At 49.1% G+C, this 18,852-nt stretch overlaps 1 protein-coding gene across 5 annotated transcripts in view; it reads right to left on the minus strand.

Moving 5' to 3' along the window:
• Nucleotides 1-98: 98 nt before the first annotated feature.
• skd (mediator complex subunit skuld) overlaps nucleotides 99-18,852 on the minus strand; it is a 29,432-nt gene continuing 10,678 nt past the window's right edge. The window contains exons 2-17 of one of the 5 annotated variants that reach the window (XM_025299742.1): nucleotides 14,264-14,624; nucleotides 11,142-11,310; nucleotides 10,814-10,959; nucleotides 10,287-10,716; nucleotides 9,241-9,390; nucleotides 7,357-7,921; nucleotides 7,053-7,259; nucleotides 5,087-6,919; nucleotides 4,547-4,889; nucleotides 4,146-4,450; nucleotides 3,842-4,033; nucleotides 3,355-3,666; nucleotides 2,623-2,961; nucleotides 2,243-2,524; nucleotides 1,834-2,105; nucleotides 99-1,729 (exon numbers count right to left, since the gene is read on the minus strand). In XM_025299742.1, the coding sequence (XP_025155527.1) occupies nucleotides 1,597-1,729; nucleotides 1,834-2,105; nucleotides 2,243-2,524; nucleotides 2,623-2,961; nucleotides 3,355-3,666; nucleotides 3,842-4,033; nucleotides 4,146-4,450; nucleotides 4,547-4,889; nucleotides 5,087-6,919; nucleotides 7,053-7,259; nucleotides 7,357-7,921; nucleotides 9,241-9,390; nucleotides 10,287-10,716; nucleotides 10,814-10,959; nucleotides 11,142-11,310; nucleotides 14,264-14,624 (6,039 nt within the window). In that variant the 3' untranslated portion in view covers nucleotides 99-1,596. Of the gene's footprint in view, nucleotides 1,730-1,833; nucleotides 2,106-2,242; nucleotides 2,525-2,622; nucleotides 2,962-3,354; nucleotides 3,700-3,841; nucleotides 4,034-4,145; nucleotides 4,451-4,546; nucleotides 4,890-5,086; nucleotides 6,920-7,052; nucleotides 7,260-7,356; nucleotides 7,922-9,240; nucleotides 9,460-10,286; nucleotides 10,717-10,813; nucleotides 10,960-11,141; nucleotides 11,311-14,263; nucleotides 14,625-18,852 lie in introns of all 5 variants that reach the window. The other 4 variants (XM_025299741.1, XM_025299740.1, XM_025299739.1 and 1 more) reach the window with 4 other exon arrangements.

Consider the following 18,852-nt stretch of genomic DNA (forward strand, 5'->3'; position numbering starts at 1 on the left):
ACATACTACCCAGTAATAAATACTATAGATACAGAGTGAGTGTGGGTGTGTGAGTAAATTAACCAATTAATTAGGGGGAGGGGAGAGGTTCTATGTACAAGTCATATTTGTACTATGCGACTGACGCAATTGGCCACCATGGCTCCACTCAGACGCGCCCCACATTTCTCTCTTCGTGTCTTTTCATTTTTTTTCTTCGTTCGATTAAATTGAAGGAAACAATCTCTGCGTATAACTGGCTCGTTCTTTTTCTCTCTCTCTCTCTCTTTTTCTTTCTCTCTCTCTCTCTCTCTCTCTCTCCCTCTCACTCTTTCTCGCTCACTCGCGTTTTAATCTCCCTCTCTCTCATTCAATTATCTAATCTCGGCGATGTCTCACTTCATAAATTATTTAAAAACAATATTTTACACACTATAATGTATGTATAATATATAGAGGTCACCTAATTCGAATAAAATTTGTCAAACAGCATCGAAAAATTGCGCTAACGGGTCCGGGAAACATGATAACAGCGACCCAGTGCCGCGCGAGCATAATATAATATTATAATCGTCATACTTATCTTCACACCAGGGGCTTGTACGAGGCATCGCTTATAAAAAAGAAGTCCACCTCTCTTTCTTTTTTTATATCATCTATATAAAATTAAAAAACAACGTAATATCATTTATATTACTTCGTCGTTATTAATAATAAAAGCTTTGTACAAAATTTAATTTACAATTAAAAACTTTTGGTTACATAATTTTCTAGAGATTCTGATTTTTAATTCAGCTATCTATCGATAGAGAGGCAATGAAAATCATTTTCTTATTATGCACTCTCCTTTGCATCTCTCTCTCTCTCGCTCGTTCGCTCTCTCTCTCTCTCTCTCTCTCTCTCTCTCTCTCTCTCTCTCTCTCTCTCTCTCTCTTCTTTTGTTCTCTCATACATTCTTCTGCCATCCGTCATTCTTCTCTTTCTCGCTCTCAATCTCTCTTTCTCTTTCATTCATATGTACTCCCTTTCTCTCTTACCATTCTTCCCTATCCTATCCCTTTTTCTTCCACACAGCGTCTTTCATTGCTCACAATCATTTGCGCAACATACTCGCTTCTCTCTATCATACCGCTAAGTTTCACATATGCGCTCATAATGCTGCTTTCACTGACAATGGTCGTATTACGGACACGCATCTCGTTTCCTTACTTGATATTCATAAACACAAAGTACAATCTATATTTCGCCTGTTTATAATAGAAAAATGGTAAAGAGAGTCGCTGTGTGCTGATCGTTCGTCGGATATTTTGTATTATTTTTTTTTCTTTTTTTTTTCAACCATTGCATTCATATTACCGTGTGTGTGTGTGTCGTATTTTAATTATTATTCCGAGTAAAAAAGGCTCGGCTTACTTTTTACACGTGAGGAATCATCGACGGCTGCTGGTCGAGGGATCGTACGTACTCTGTACCTAGACAATCTCTCTAAGTCACTAACGTATTTAGGTAAAGGGCATAGGAAATCAGTTGCTCTCGTAAAGCCCCGAGTGACGATACGATAAGGAGGAGTGCGTGAGAGAGGTGCACATACTGCACTACAAAGGGAGAGGGTGTGGGTCAGACGAGAGCTGCCGCTGTATGATAAAGTTGCATGAGCGCCTGTATGTGCACCGGTAAGCAGGACAGCCGATCCTTAGTATTCGCGTCCATCGCGAGCCACGACAGTGCATTGTACCCTTCCAATACGTACCTATGAAAATACGCGTCACTTGTTATCGCTAATATGTCATCGACAACTTGCAGAGAAGCTCGAGCCTCGCTCGATACGGAATCACACGACGGAATCATACGAACCTAAGCACATCAGTGGTATACTGTGAGTCCAACGGATGAGCTGTGGGTGCGCTTTGTTGCTGAAGTAAATCGTCGCTGTTCTGCTGTATCGCGGGACTGTGCAGATGTAATGCGTTCTTCAGGAAAACCGGACAGACGTTCTCGAGATGTGGACAGGCTGCCCAAAACCACGGTGGCATACGCCCCGTTGGAGCAGTCGATACTAGATAACCGAGAGCGAGTGGTTGCTGCAAAAGCGTGCCGACTTCTTCCGTTTGCTCTGCTATCGCTACCTGCGAAATTCAGACGGAATTACATTCGTTAACTCGGCGGAAAATATATTTATGCGTCACATTTGAACGTAGATATTATGTATATTTTTACTCAGTACTATCGTACTGAGACGTTCTGTCTTCCTTTTTATACTTACTCTCGGAGTATTGCTGCATGGAAACGGACTACCAGGACCATCGTGATTGCCCAAGCCTGATCCGCCACCGTCCCCGCCAAGTGGTGATCCTTCGGGACGATGTGGACTTCCACTCGGGCTTTGTCCACTGCCTGCTCCTGGTTCGGGCCAAACATTGAATATATCGTTAAAATCGCCCATTCCCTCCATGCCTTCCGGCATATCGTCATTTAAAGCGGAAAATTCGAACAATTCGTCCCCCAGTACGTTAATGTGTTGCTCTTGAAACGCTGTCTGCGATGACTGGAAATCCAAAAGTACCAGTATTTAGCATCGACGTGAGGTATAATGCGCAGGTATAACGTGACTTTAATCCGTCGAGTTTAATCCGAATTTCTTACCTGAGAAGTAGCGGACGTGGGAAAAACAAGTATATGAGTACACGTAACATCCTGCGGTGTGGATAATTGGCAGTTTACGGATGCTTGACTGAATCTCTCGTCGGGAGTGAACTGGTCGGCCATTAATCTGAGAGTGGAATCCGGCTCAAGTGAGACTAAGCACGCGCTGAGTACGCACGGTGCCGCTGAGGGATACATGAGACTACATTGGCCGCATATCTCTTTTAGATGCTTGGACGCTTTCAGGAGTGCTTTTCTAGAAAGTAACCAACTCCATCCTTTCAATTCGCCGTGTCCGATACGCCCTACTCGGCCTACGACTAGTCTCCATGGTTGTACCTGCGGCACAAATTTGTGTGTTTTAATAAGCTCGAGAAAGAGAGAGGGAGAAAGAGAGAGAGAGAGAGAGAGAAGGACTGGTGCACGAGTTGCACACGCCAGTGTACATTAGAGACATTAAAATTGATTAAAATCTTAACTGAGTAAAATCATCAGCAAATCAATAATCGATACTAACCACTTGTCATTTATGTAATTATGAATAACTTAATCAACTAATGAATTAATTATTAATCAGTGTACAATCAATTAGAATCGACTGAAAACATCATTACATCTAATCACGATGTTCATTCTAACAACTTCAGCAGCCAAGCATAATTTCAAAACTGAGATTGACGACCAACCTGAGAGCCATGTAATGAATGACACATATATGAATGTTTTACTTACACCTTGAGACATTACACCGAGTATGAAATCCATGAGCTTTTGGAGGCCGATGCGCCTAGCCGAGGCGCGCTTTCTTCTTTTCCTATTGGGTATGTCAATGTTAATGGTGGCGGTCTCGAAAATTTCACCCCTGTCGTCAGTCGCAGTAGCTAACAGCCAAGATTGATCCTCGCTCAAGCAGTAACTCAAGTAGAGCACCGAACATTCCTCCGGCCCCGGCATGCCGAACGATTCGGGTGCTTCGCTCTTTGCACGCAACGGTGCTAACACATAGGCCGGTGCGTAGAGCCGATAAGGCGCCTTGTTCCGTTCCTGATGTATAGTTGCAAGAGTATTACTAAACGACTGAAAACGATTTTACATCGTGGGTCTTTAATCTAAACGCAAAGTTAACGCTTATTTCCTGCCACATAACGGTAGGATTCGAATTATCCGTATTTCGTGACTACTCGAAGCTAACAGCAACAATATTATTGTGGGGCCTTACGTCTTTACTCTTAAGGAAGAGATCCGCAGCGGCGGCAGTACCGAAACCGGTGAGGCTCTTCACCGTGGAATTGTGGTTCAGCAATCGACGTCCTTGCAGGAAAACATTCAGAGCCAGAGCTCTCATTTCGTCCTGAATTTTTCGCCTTTCTCTGGCACGTCCCAGTTCCATAATGCTTTCCAAGGATATCAACTAAAAGCAAATCGATGCCTCGAGAGTTAGACACGCACACGCGCGACAATCGCCGATTGTTAATCCCCCCCCTCCCCCCGCCCAAATCGTCCCGCATTACAGAAATTATTACCTGCACATTGATATTTGACCTAATATTTTCGGGCATGCTATTGATCGCGGAAGAGTAAGCTCTGAGTAGAGCCACGATGGCGAGTCGCCGTCGATCGGGATCCTCGGTGCCACCCAACGAGAACGGATCGACGAGATAGACTACGATGGCCGGTGGCTCGATCTCCTCCTCGTCCGGTCCTGCGGTCGTAGTGACGGGCGTGGTGGTTGTCGTTTGCGAGGTCGGTGTCGTATTACCGGCGTTGGTGTTGGTTTGATTCGTCGCGGTGTTCGAGGAGGGAGTCTCGCTTCTCGGATTCTCTCCTTCTACAGGAGACGAGAAGAAGCGAGGAATTGTATTCAACGCTGCGCGTACACCTGCACGGGGGTGGTACTGTGTTGTGGACACGTCGAAATACGTACCGACAGATTCGGGCTTGGTCGTTAATACATCAGGAGTAGCCGGCATCGTGTCGGGAACGGGGATGGTGGACTGTTGTTGTTGCTGTTTACTGTTGGCCGGCTGCGAGTCACTCGGATCTAACAGACTGCGATCTTGTATGATTTGAGTAAGATATGGAGCTAATCGATTGTTGCACACTTGGGCGTACAGCCTCAGCAACTCGCCTATATGATTCTCCCCCAGAAGCTTGAACCAGTCGTCTATCGGTAACTTGGTTAGCTTCTGCACGGTCGACTTGCCGACACGCAGGATCCCATCGCGAAGAGTTTTCGAGATTGGCGTGTGTCTTCCTAATCGACATATCTGCGACGAATCGAGAATAAATTTTTACATCTCAATATTTCTACCAGATAGACTCGAGAGTTTTAAACGTAACGAAACGCACGGCAACATATCGCGAAGCTATGTATACAATAAGATTGTTCTCCTTTCAGGAAACTATATGACTTGAACAATCGCTTCACTAAAGTAAGTTCACTGAAAGAAAGTCTGTCACTTACCTCGTATGTAGTAGACAGCTCTCGGAAGAACGATTTAACTTTGTTGACGACACAATCGCTGTCCGGAGCAACCACCACGTATGCGACATCTCGAGGTCCGGCGTACGGCTCCAGCAACAACTTCTCCCAATAACTAAGAGCATACGGCGACAAGGACAACCAGTCTCGATCGTAGCCGACGACCAGAGCGGGAATAGGTTGCGGCTCGCATCGATCGTCAGTGCCGCGACCAGCCAGACGATGAAACTGCCGCCACGTGAGCGGACCGGCAACGGTGTACGGTGCCTCCCACATACGCGTGGTGCATTTCTTCTGTACGGCGTCTTGGAGCAGCGGCTGCAACGATCTCATCATACGCACGATGTCACCGCTGCACTGCGGTCCCCTCGCTCGCAGAAACACCCATCGGTGCACACCGTTGACGCGATTGGTTCTTTCGTTGTGCGTGCCGTCGATTTTGGCCTGGTCGAGCGCCGCGAGGGACACCTCGTTGCCATCGTTGAATTCCAAGGTGTTGACCGTCGGCGTTAACGTAGGGTAACTCTTCGCCGTGGCGCATATCCTGGCTGCTCTGTACAGACTGCTGGCCGAGCTCTGGACGATCAGGCATTGTTCCCGCAGCAGTTCAAGCACGTTCGGCGGTATCGTGTCGAGGCCATCCGGCGGTTTGCCACCGGGACACGCAACCGCAGCGAGCGAACCTTTCTTCTTCTCCGCGGGATCCTCAGCGATACCCGTGATCTCCATTTCGTCCTCGTAGAACAGACCCGCCCTGTGTGCTAGTCGACGATTCACTACTGCGCTGAAGCCGCAACTGCACCTGATCTGATCGTCATCCTGGAACAGCGCAGTACCCATCCACGAGTTGCTGAGATAAACCCCCGCGTCGGCGCCCTTGATATTTCCCACGACTTTCGGTCCGGCGTTGCACACGCATAAACTGCCGCTGTCGAAGTTGTGATCGCGGAAGATATTTAGCGCTGTGTCGCCCAGGAGGATGTTCACTACGAGGGAATTCGATTCTGGTGCGCGAGTGGGCCCCGGTGTGTCCGCTTCGATGCTGTTTAGGTTCTTATTGAGATACGAAGAGGTGGTGGAAGTAGCCGGACTCGGTTGGTCGTACGGGGGCGGGGGTGGTCTTCCGGGAAGAGCGGCCGCGCGATAAGGTGCGCTCAAAGGCGCCGGACTCGGCGGACAAGGATGCTGCTGCTGCTGCGGTTGCTGCTGCTGCGGTTGCTGTTGTGACGGTTGTTGTTGCTGCTGCTGCTGCTGCTGCTGCTGCTGTTGTTGCTGCTGCTGCTGTTGCTGTTGCTGCTGCTGTTGCTGTTGCACGGATCCGGGCCTGGTCGGTGGAAGAGGTTTCTCCGCGTTGGTGGAAGCAGGATTGCACTGCCAGGAAGGTCTGTACACGCAGTGCGATGGCAGTGTGATGGATGGCAGGGATTGGCTAGGCAGATTTGTGAGGGGTGCATATTTGGAAGAACCGACCATCTTGCAGATGGATGTCGGTTTGAACACGTACGACCAATCGTCGATTGGCTCCTCTTGGGGAGAGCCCATATTGGGATAGATATCGGGTAAATGCCTGAGCGGTCGTGCGGGCATGACAAGCTCAGTCTGGTCCATGAGAGGGTCGTTCAGCTGACAGGGAGAAGCTACCGGATTGTGCTCGAGAGACGGCGGAGTGGGAAACATTTTGGAGAGTTCTTCCGGTCGTAGAACTGTAACTCCCCGATTGTTGTTTTTGTTGGTGCCGTCTATTCTCGTCTCCTCGTGCAATCCACCGGACTTATTGGAGCCTGGTGGCGTTTGTATTTGCAACTGATTCAAATTCTGCAAGGATAAACGCGCCTTGTCTTTACCGCTAACGCCTTCCAAACGCATGGAGATTTTATTTTCCTCTCAGAGAGAAGAGAAGGAGGGAGCGGGAGAAAGAGGGAAAGAGAAAGAAAGCGAATCGACTTACCGTTTCATCGCTGGAAGTATCGGGATCGGAGTTGTCGAATATTTGATCTAGATCTTTGTAAGATGGTTGAAGACCCTCACTGGTGAACAAAGATCCCGGCTTGGATGGATCATCCCTCTGCCGCCTGAGCCCATCGACGTTCGTGCCGTTCTCTTCGCCCGTCGCGTCGAACTCGTAGGGGTCCGTTCTTCTTCCGAGACACTCTCCCTGAAATTGCGAAACGCAATGTTACACACGTAATTGGTCGCGTCTCTCGTCGCATGTTTCTTACGAATGAAGCTCGATCTCAACGATCTCTACTAACCACCGCGACCGGTTCCTGTGTGATCTCCAGCTTGGGTGCTTGAGGTTGGTGCGTTTGCAAATTCATCGGTGGGTACAAAGAGTTGCTCCGCACGTCGATCGGTTCCATGTCGGCGGACTTGAAACGCTTCACGGGATGATTCAGCCACGCCTCCTGAGTCGAGTAATCGTACAGAATGGATAGGGGGCGGTCATCTTCCAGAAGTGCACCCTCGTAATCCTTGGACATCAAGGTCGGTCGCTTCAGTATCGGTCCAGGAGCAGGACTGTGCACCTGGTTGTTGCACGCGGAAGAAATGGACTTGGGCCCTTGCGACGGGGTCAAAGGCGGGGCAGTGTTCGTGTGACTGGGTGGTGGCTGTGGACTAAGGGTCGGCATCGTGGGCTCTGCTGGCGGCACCGATGCCGGCTCAGAGTGCGGTGTTGGAAGAGGCGACGGTGCCGGGGAACCTGGCGAGCCGACTGACGGAACTGGTAGACAATCGCCTCCCGTTGGTGGACCGCGCGAGTACGAGGGAGGGCCGCCCGGTGGTGTACTAGGTGCTTCTGTTCTACTTAGTACAGACCTGTTCGTTTAAGTGAAACAGATTACACGTGGACCTCATAACATACTGTCGTTGTTAGTCGTGACGAAATGCAATTATGTGTGCCGCACCGGATGCCGGACGAATGAGAGAAAGCGCTAAGCGATCTGTTCCTGATGGACACTGCGAGCGTGTCTTCATGATCTCGAATGCCCGGTACAAATTACGTGCGTTTCTAGGAAATTTTTACATATATAACGTTGTTGATGTGTATTCCTGAATTGACGATATTGTTGCGCAAAAAAACAAATTATCGAAAGAGACAGTAAATCGTACAGAAGAGCGCGTTTGCTGAAATTTAAAACACGCATGAATATGAACAATGAGAGCTTGTAGATATGAGTCAGAAACGAAAACTCGTAAGAGCGAAGGAAATGTTAAAAAGTACTTTTGGACAATATATATATATATATATCTCACATGCAAAGCTGTGCAATATTTGCTTAGCTACACGTACATGATACAAACGGTAAATAGGTAATTAAATGATAGAAAGATATACGCTGCAACGAAATAGTGCTACCAGTCATATGTAAAGCTCAGATACCAATCTGCTACTAATATTCATGCAAATGAAAATCGTTTTTCCGTTTGACAAATCACATGTGAAAGTACGTTAATTAAGTCTCATTCTTTTTTGTTTGCTTTGTTTTTCTTCTTCGCAGTTTCTCAATCTGTTTTTACGGAAATAATTGTCCTAAGGAAATACTGTCGATATTTTTGCTAAACTACCGAGCGCTCTCTAAAATACATGTATATATATAATCGTAATGTACACCACACTCAATGAGATGTTGTGCGTGTCGTCTGTACTTACTACATTGCATTAGTACACGCGATTGGCAAGTCCGTATGCAAAGTATAATTTACTAGACATTCAAATATCAGCACAGACCCGCCGAAAAAAATGTAAATACTTGAAGAGTCGAGACTGGCGCACAATTCCGCCAAGTGTCTCGAATGTATGAAGAGAGTATTAGTTTTCCTGTCTCCGGCCTCTCTTCACGCGCGCGACTCGATTTCATGGTTACTAAAAGACACATGCTTTTTTCTTTTACCTTTGACCGAAACAGTGAAATGAAATCCGATTAATAGCGTTATCGTGCATCGGGTCGAGTTATCTGGGCAAATTATTAATGACGGAAAGTTGCCGGAGAAGCGATGGTTTCGCAGGTGAAGTTATGCGCGGGGGTGGAGGGGTCGTTATGATCATGTAAAAAAAACTGGCGTTATTGCGGTGACTGATTAAGAGAAATGACGAAGATTAATTTCTCCTGTGTATCGGGGCAGAGATTACCCACCTGGGGGCATTAGCAGGGACAGAGGGACAAGTGTCCCACTGAGTGGTAGAGCGTCGGTGAAACGGCACAACCCTCCGTCCACCTTTATCTACCCTCTCCCTCTGAACCTGAGAGGAGGCCAGGCTCTTCCAACCCCCGGGGGTCGTATACCTGCAACCGACGTACTTAACATCTCGTTTCTTTGCACGCATCTTCTCTGTGGCTTCGCCTTGCAGAGTCCTGAAGCAGCAACCGCTTACGCGTGAATTAAGCTCACAAAATTGGACTAAATAATGTTAGAAAACTTTTATATATCGGATTACGGGAAAATCTACGAAATTATACACGATTGAAAGAATTTCTGTCTCTCAGCCGAAAAATACTTCAGGGCCCTCGAATTTAATCGATATTACACCGATATATCTCAGTGTTACTCGGTCCTAAACAGTACGTTTTCTTACAGAAGCTCAAATGCAATGCAATATGGATGTAAAAGTGTTTGAAGTTGCGGTCACCCTAAAATCACAAATAAGAGACGTAGCAACTTTACAGACCCAAAAAATAACTCTATAATAATAAATGCCATTAACAAGCCGACTACTGAGAATAATTGCATTTGAGCCATCTTCAGACTATATATATTCACATGCACACATTACAATAGCCATCACACTACTACCTGCTTTGTAACACTTTAAAACTGTCTACATTCTATGTATTCTGTGCCATGTATCATGCAAACAAATCAATACGATGGCAAGTATTACTATTCCGACGTTATTAAATCGACAAGGTCTATAGCAAAAATTAAATGTTTACTATTGTACACAACACGCTACTTGACAACACATCACGAGAAAATTGTAATCGATTTGGATCTTGGGACCATTGTTGGGATCGTGTGTCAAGTGACGGAAACCAACCACTTTACCACCTTCAACAGTATATAGTAAACAATTAATTTTCACGCTTTATATAATATTGAAATCTAAGGTACGACAGTATATCACGCACGATGCAACGAGATCAGAGTAAAAGAGTCGCAGACTCCTCGGCGTACTACTCACTTCGAACAGGTACAGGAAGACTTTTGCGTCGGTTCGACAAACGTCCAGGTTCCAGGTTCTGTGGAAGATTCTGTTTTGGAAGCAGATATCGGCGAACTCAAAGTGCATTCTGCCCATACGCGTTCTGGTAATTCGGTAGCTGCCCTTAGTTCCTGTTGCGTCAGGAGGGGTCGTTCGCAGGTGATGGGGCTACTCGGCGGCGAGAGAGGAATTTCGGGTGGCGTATCATCCATATCCGTAACTAAGACGTAACAAGAAGGATAACGCATGCGCACGCCACCGACGAGGACCTCCACGAGAGGTGGAAGTCCTGCTTCCGTGTTGCTGCTGTTTATCGGATAAAAATGTTTCCATTCTTCGAGAAGTTGACCGTCCACACGGCTCACCTGACCCGTTAACGTGCCCGCTAATCCGTAAGGGGCTAGAATCACTGGAAGAGGAGAAGAGAAACGTTGACGTACATAATGTGACTCGGCAATTGGTTTAATCGTTACCGGGGTTTCTCCCGGTAGCGAACAATCACTCACCCTTAACACCAGATTGGGAGGTTTGGGTACGTTGTAGACACGTCCTTGTGAGATGTCGTACAGCAGGATGCTGCCTGACGTCCACGCTCGCACACACAGTACTTTCTCCGTGAACGAAGAATGCAAACGAGAACGACAAGTGACTGCTGCAAGAGTAATCAGTGCGACAAATTACAACGTCGGCCAATTTTTCTCCAAATCGATTTTCATTTATTCTTATTTTTCCACGATGTTCAGTCCATTGTTTCTTGCAGTGCAAGATACAAGGAGGAGACAACATACGGGGGCAATATACGTTTCCTACTTTCTAAAATATGGACGAACGTACCTGCTGCAACGGTGTTTCTCGAAGCCATCGTAAGGTTGCACAAACCACTTTCCTAAGCGAACAAAGTCACGGGATAGCAAACAGCGTTCGATCAAGTTATGCAGAGCCTTGAAAAGGAGTGATCGGCACTCGTACGACAATCCGCTTTCCCAAGAACCCTGCTCGCTTTCTGTAACGATAGTAAATAATGAAATCGTAGAGGCAGTGGACGGCGACGTAGCTGTAAAATAACTCTCCTTATGTATGTACTAAACACGGTACACTCGTATAATCCATACGAACGAATCGCGAAGAACTAGAGAATACTCCACATAAATCGATCGATTTCTAAAAATATGCAGAAATAACGGATACACACTCGCTGCCGTTCTAATTAAGTGGGAACAAGTAAAAAAAACGTTTTTCATTTCCTCTCGAGACGAGAAGAAAGCGCGCATAATATTAATGATTATGATAATATCCATACACATGTGGATATTACGATGTGGATTCATTTGATCATCGTGATCATCGTTACACGATAAAGCGTGAACAAAATCCCGCTTTTAAGTATCTGTTGGCAACACAGTTCGCAACTGTGGCAGAATTTACTGTGAAAGTAATGCGATTCGCGTACAAAATCGCAGCGAGTCACGCCGACGGTGAGCGTTTCGCGCAAGGCAGGCAGAGGAGAAGTTGACCGAGAAAACTGAAAAGTTCTAGAATCCTGAGTCGCGCTCGGGCCAGCTTTCCCCTGATTTTGTTCTCACGTGAACGCTTCGAAACACGAAGAAAGGAACGCGCGCGAGTCCGTCCGCTGAGAGAGCACGAGCGCGCGACGTACACAGTTTTAGTTGCGCGTTCAAATGGCGAATTTTATCAAGAATACACAACATGCAGGCGTTCCCTCCGTAAACTGTAATTAGCAATAAAAGTAGCATCCGACAGCGGAGTAGACAGCTGTTCGCAACGTTAAAACACCAAAGACCCGCGTTGCGCGCAGCGGCTTTTACAAATACACGCATCACGGAAACGCTCCTCTACGCGGCACACCGGCGTTGAGAGTCACTGGGTAGGAGAGAACACGTGTTCTGTCGATCGATATGACCGGAGCCTGAGGGAGTTGCATCTCTCATGGACCACTAGCCGCGGTCTCATTGCAGCCTGTGCATCACCCAAAATCCGAATCCGTTCATCGAGAAGCTTCCACCAAACCAAACGACAGTCATTTCGATGATAAAATATTTTCCGCTTTGTGAAAGCGGAACGCGCTCTACCGTAGCGCTACGTTCGCAATATTTATCTGTTTGAATATTAATTACGTCCTGCATATCGACAATCTGCTAAAAAAGCGACTGCAGTGCTACTATGTATACATATTTACCGATTCCATTACCGCCTACAGAATACCGACAATATATATCGCCTCCCCTCGCGAGAAAGAAAATTAGTATCCCGCCCACAACGGAGAGAAGTGCGTTCAACAAACGAATGTGTTTTACCAGCCCGCGCGTTTGACGGCTCGTCATTTCTTATTTCGCGATGACGACTGTCAAAACTGTATCGTCAAGAGAATCCGCCCTCCATCGGTCAGCGGTGTGGCGTGATGTTTTAGTCTTAACGGTTCACCGGCCGGCCGGTTGGTTCCGCAATTGGTGCACTCCGCGGCGGCGGCGGCGGCGGCGGCGGCGGCGGTGGTGGCGGCGGCGGCGGCGGCGGTGGTGGCGGCGGCGGCGGCGGCGGCGCGCGATGCACAACAGTAGATCTATACGTTGCGCACTGCAACGAGTTGCAGACAAGTGCATGGTTCAGCGACCCCGGTGTCGGAGAAACACGGGGCCCGGTCCGGCTCGACGGCGGTCCGTTGCACGACGTTATACCGCGCGCGCGCGCTGCGCTCGTGCGCAGCGCACACCTTTCGAACAAAAGCACGAGGAAGCGGCCGTCGGTTACCGTGACGTGATTCGCTCCGAGCACGGCGATGTCGCGAAAATTCACCGGCCGAATCGCCAAGACGATCGCCGGTGACACGACAGCGGCTGCGGACGCTTTTTATGGAAACGCGGCAGATCGTTTCGATGACCCGATCCGAAGCCGCGAAGACGACACGTAGCCGAGTGATAATACTATATATGATTCACGGGCTACCGCGCGCTCATACACACAAACTGCTCTCTTATCGCGGCTATCTAAAGACGCACGAGTTTCACTTTTAATCGTATTCCTCTTTCCTACGTCCCGATGCCTCTGCTCTTTCTGTCCGGTAATATCGTAATAAACCTAGGTGAAGGAAGATGTGTATGTAAATATGTACGTGGAGGGTCTCGAGATGCTCAACAGAGATATATTTGCTCGTAGCACAGCTGAGGTTTTGCCAGCCGAGCGTTTGCAAATCCGTTGACGCAACGAACGTAGGCCCTTCGTGTCTCTTACGTGTCGAAACTTCCTCTTGGAAAGTACGTAATAAAAGTTAGCTTAGTCACGGTCTCCTTGCTGGCGCTACAACGGCGTATAAACATCGCGTAATTGCCGCTTCCAGTCCTACGTTGCGCTGTACGGTACCGTATCGCGACTATAATCTCTATGAATCGGAACTATCAGTTTCCGCTACTCACCGACGAAATACCATACGATTATCCTCGAGCGGACACTTTCTCAATCGTTTTACCCGGCCTGTTTCCACGACATATCGACCTGATAGATTCCTATCAGGATACTCTATCTGTATACCTTGATAGAAAACGGCTAGAGTGTCAGTTTCTATGTCAGCATTCAGTAACGGAAGAAGCTTCAGGGAGATCTAAAATAATTCTCGAGATCTAAAAGTTCCTCGGAGATCAAGCGTTCGCTCTTCTCAATTTCACTCTTTAGCTTGTTGGAATATCAACCAATGAAGCGGAAGAGACGGACACTCGGCACTCTTTCTCTTTCAAGGTACAAGCTCGTGACGTTCGTGGAAATACCTCTACCTCGAATACGGCATTTCGTAAGCATCTCGAGACGTTCTAGAACAGAGACAGTTCATACGTTTGCAGGAGACTTTAAAACGCTAATCCTGGCCGGCTCGACTTCCGGGGCGAGGAGAATCTCGTGTGTGTGCGCGCGCGCGTGTGTGTTTCCGGGCGGACACATTATATACTTACCACAAGCGATGAGCTCCGGTGATACGAGACCGGAGAGATCGGGTTCCTCGCCGTACCAGAAGATCCAAAGCTCCTTGGCGGCGTTGAGGGAAAGCGGCGGTGGCGCGGGCGAGGGCGCGATGCCCAGGTCGAAGATGCCAGCCCCGGGCGCCGAAGCGGCGGCGGCGGCGGCAGCGGCAGCGACGGCCGCCGGGCCGTTGGAAGCCGGTGTGCCGGCCACACGCCGCCACACACACAGGATGTCACCAGCGAGACATCGCGAGAAACTCGACAGCACCGGATCCTCGAGAGGAGTGCCACCAAATCCGCCGGCTACCTCGCCCCAGACGAGTTTTCTCCATTTGATACCACAGAGGGATGTCTGCAAATCAATTCATCAATGATTAGCAAGTGTCGACGTAGTACACGGAGGAAACTGACAGAGGCTCAGCTTGTAATTCACACACGGATCGTTGTTAAATCGTACGTTGTAGATAAGATACGGTAGGTAAGTGTGCCGCAGCAATATGCTAAAATTATCGAAGAATGCGCGCGTAATTGTGTGCAAATATCGAAAAATTGTGTCTGCCAACTGTCGGAGGAGTAGCGAAACTGCTTAATTTGCGATAAGGTATCTGGCCTTTCAGGTCTCGCCCCGCCCCTTCTCTCTTTGTACAACGCGAAGGCTGTCGCGGAGTGTATCAATAGAGACGTATCAGCTGTAAACGCGAGCGAATAAAGAATATGTACACGTGGTCGAACAAAAGATAACATTGACCGTGACCGATCACGGTAGCTGTAGTAACGTGGCGTACGAAGACGTTAAATCGCACGGTAATAAATTATCCTTTGAGCGCGGGGCAAAACGCGCGCATTACCCAGTAAAATACACATATACAACGAAGGCGCGCGCGCGGTTCTCGGTTGGTCGTCGAGAAAGCACACACCGTCGTCGTCGCGTCGGTCCTTGACCTTACCGCGGCTCACTGTGTGTTTCTATTTGTCACGCAACGTGACAAGTCGCTAATTTATTCATACGTCTATTATCATTTACAGCCGTGTCGCGATGGCTTCAACGAGTAAACAGGCATACGAGAGCGGCCGAGCTGCTAATTGCATAATTAATTAATGCACTTTGCGAGCCGCGACTCGTTTCCGTTATTAACCAAAATACATCACGTCCGATCCGTCAATGCATCTCTCTCTCTCTCTCTCTCTCTCTCTCTCTTTTGACGACCTACATTAGAAGGTACACCTCGCTTCGCGAAATATTTAACATCCCATTGACACTAATTCACTCGACCTTAATCGACGTTTCGACGACGGAAACAGAATTCTCCTAGGGATACAATACTTCTCTCGGCGGAGATCTCCAAGTTTGCCGCTCGTCCAAGGGAGGAGTCTCGCGGGAAGGATCGGCGCAAATGTAGAGATTGCTAAGTCGCGGAAGATTACGGAAGATCAAGTTCAAGTTGCGTACGCGTCGAATGGACGAACGATGCGATAATGCAAAATAGAAACGTCTACGTACTCCGATCAGTAAGTACCGTTTCATCTCTCCTTACATGTATCTCAATGTATCTGTAGGTCCAACGAGTAACCGAGAGACGCACATAGTCGTTTCCATTACAATTCCAGACAATTTCCATGTTCACCGCCGCGCTCCCTGTCAGGTTATGTTAAGATCGCGATCTTTCAGCGCCGAATATCATTCACGCATGCAGCATCATCGCTGGGATATATCGCGCGAGATCTTGTCGATCCGTATCTATCGTCACATCGGCGCTCATGGAAAATACCTTATCTCCGTTAACGAGAGTCCATTCACCCCGATTCGATATCTTCATCGCACCTGATTCGCGCGCTTTCCGGCCGCCGCTCCGCCGCGCCGCGTCGTTATCCCTCCGCGCGATTAGTCGATGTCTCGTTCCGCGGCGACCAACGGCGAGTCATCGACGCGCGTCGATCGTACGCGGAACGCGTGCGCGGCGCACTTCACGCCGCTCGCTTCGACATCGGTGTCTCTGGCGCGGGGCTAAGTGAGTGTGTGTGTGTGTGTGTGTGTGTGTGTGTGTGTGTATGCATGCTTGCGCGTGTACGCGAACGTAAACTCCGATTGACAGCAAACAAGCGGCGCAAATACGCGCGACGCTTGTTGAAGAGAGATTCCACGCGGGAGTAAGTGCGACCGAGTGCACCTATTACACTCGTCGTTATCGCCTGTGCACAAGATACACCCGACGTTTTATATAATTTTTTAAACTTGCGACGGTAAGACGAGATACGGTGGACACGAACGAGCGCACATAAGTGGGCCGCCGAGTAGAATTTCAAATTATTTGATTAAATGTATTTCTCCCTTTTAGCTGTATCAGATTGCATTTTTATGTCCCTTTTCACCAATACCGATAAGAATCTTAATCCAGATTAAGGTATTTATCTAAATAGAGATTAAGCTGAGGTTTGATCGACGTTGACGAAGACGGAAGTTGGAGTAAAATAACTGTCCAACTTAGCGTTGAGAAGAGAAGGAGGAAGGTTGCGCAGCATCAGTTTAGCTAGTAAAAAAAAGAAACAAACCCGATATCTCTCTCTCTCTCTCTCTCTCTCTCTCTCTCTCTCTCTCTGCCGTTTTCCAAGTCGGATAAAAAATGGCGTATCACCTGAATGCACAAGATACAAAGACATAAATGCGACATGAGGCATGACAAGTGCCTCCTCTTTTACGGTAACTGCACTTATCGGCGAATGATGGTGGATATCGCGTGACGCCAGCGCGATGCATTCAGGAACTCCGAGCGCTCTGAAGGGAGCCGTAAAACGCAGGCACGCGCGCGCGCACGTAGTCACCGAGTGGGCGCGCGTCTGTCGTCCAATCGGGACCGGGCGTCTCCTTACGTCAGAGAGCCAGCTGACATAATCAGAACGATTCAAATATGTGTGTACAACCACCGCGCAGGTAATAAGATCGCGGCGCTTACGCGGACCGCGGGGCGAGCGCTGCGTCGAGAGAATTCGAGGTTAACTGCGACACCCAACACGCGCGGGCGCGAAGTATCTGGCGATGCTCTACTCTCGCACGAGTGTTTATCCGCGAGGTACGCGCGATAATTATACTCCGCGAAGATACGTCTATTTCAAGATGTAACCGTATGACCTTTTTCTCTCTCTCTCTCTCTCTCTCTCTCGCGATACGCGCGTCGCGAAGTAATCGAGAAACAAGAACGCGAATCGGTAATTCGAATATCCTCCTCCTCTCCTCCTCGGAGAGAGGCGAGTGTGACGTGTTCGGTAATAATGCGTAGGTTGACTCATTTCGCAGAAGAAACGGAGGAGGAAGTGCACATCGCGGTGCGCGTCCGCGCTAATCCGGTCTCTCGTTATATTCCCGCATGGAACGGAGCGGCGGATGATGCTAAATTTCGTCGAAACCCCACGACCGATCGATACGAATTTCAAACGAAGATCGGGGGCATCGCCTTCGGAGAGAGATGGTGGCGCCTGTCGGTGACCAAGCCAGGACTCATCGCCGAGATTCCGTCAGCGGGAGAGAGGGCAAGGGGATTATTCTTCGTAGTATACCTTACACATTCTCCGGTCCCATTCACACGAACTGCGATGTGTACAAATGGTATCGTTATCGTGGCGATACCGCGCTGTCATGTCGCGGCGCGCGGTCACGAGATTCGAGCGACGAATTTTCCAGATTCAACGCCGCTCAGAGAGACGCCCGGCCGGATTCGATCCGTGCGCGATCGGTCGCGAGGAGGCAGGAATCCCGGCGATTCGACGCGGCGGCGGCGGCGGTTGGCCATCGTCATTCCCTCGTGCTCGGCGCGAGAGAGCGTCTCCTCTTTCTCGAGAGTGCGTGGTACGCGGAGTCTCGTGGAGGCGTAACGATCGGTCGATACGCTCCGCGCCTTCCGCGCGCGCGGAGAGGACGACGAGCATCGCGCGCGTCGGAAGGTAGGGACGCGCGCGCTGGCGCCTACGTCGGTACGGTACAGTACGGTACGATGCGGTGTGTATGTGTATGTGTGTGTGTGTGTGTGTGTGTGTACACCGCCACGGCGGCGAGACAAAATATTCGCGCGCCGGCCGACCGACCGACCGGCGAGAGCGAGAGAAAGATAGAGATAGAGGACGAAGGCGCCCGCCGTAACGCTACGGGGCTGTCAAGCCCGCTGATCAATACAAGCAAGGCGACGTGCAAGGCCGCCCGCGTGGGCTCGCGCGTTCGACTCGACTCGACTCGGGGAACCCCCATATCCCCCTCGAACCATCCGTCCACGCGCGCCACACTCCGTTTCTCTCTCTCTCTCTCTCTCCCCGTTGCTCCACCGCTCTACCTTCGCACAGCTTGTCTCCTCCTCCTTCCCCTACTCCTCCTCTTCTCCGCTATACTGCTCCTTTTTCTCGCGCGTTCACGGGAAGATCCGGCCGATGGATCTGTCGCGCGAGATTCGCATTCTAGACGACTATTGCGGTGGATTTAACAGGGAGGGGGCAGGGAGCAGGGGGGATTTGAGGATCTCGAGGAACCTGTATAAACGGATGCGCGAAAAATACGGAGGATCCCCGCGCGGACAATTTTCTTCCCACGTATCGCG

The sequence above is a fragment of the Harpegnathos saltator genome, unplaced genomic scaffold (assembly GCF_003227715.2).
Source record: "Harpegnathos saltator strain DR-91 unplaced genomic scaffold, Hsal_v8.6 scaffold290, whole genome shotgun sequence".
Classification (NCBI taxonomy): domain Eukaryota; kingdom Metazoa; phylum Arthropoda; class Insecta; order Hymenoptera; family Formicidae; genus Harpegnathos; species Harpegnathos saltator.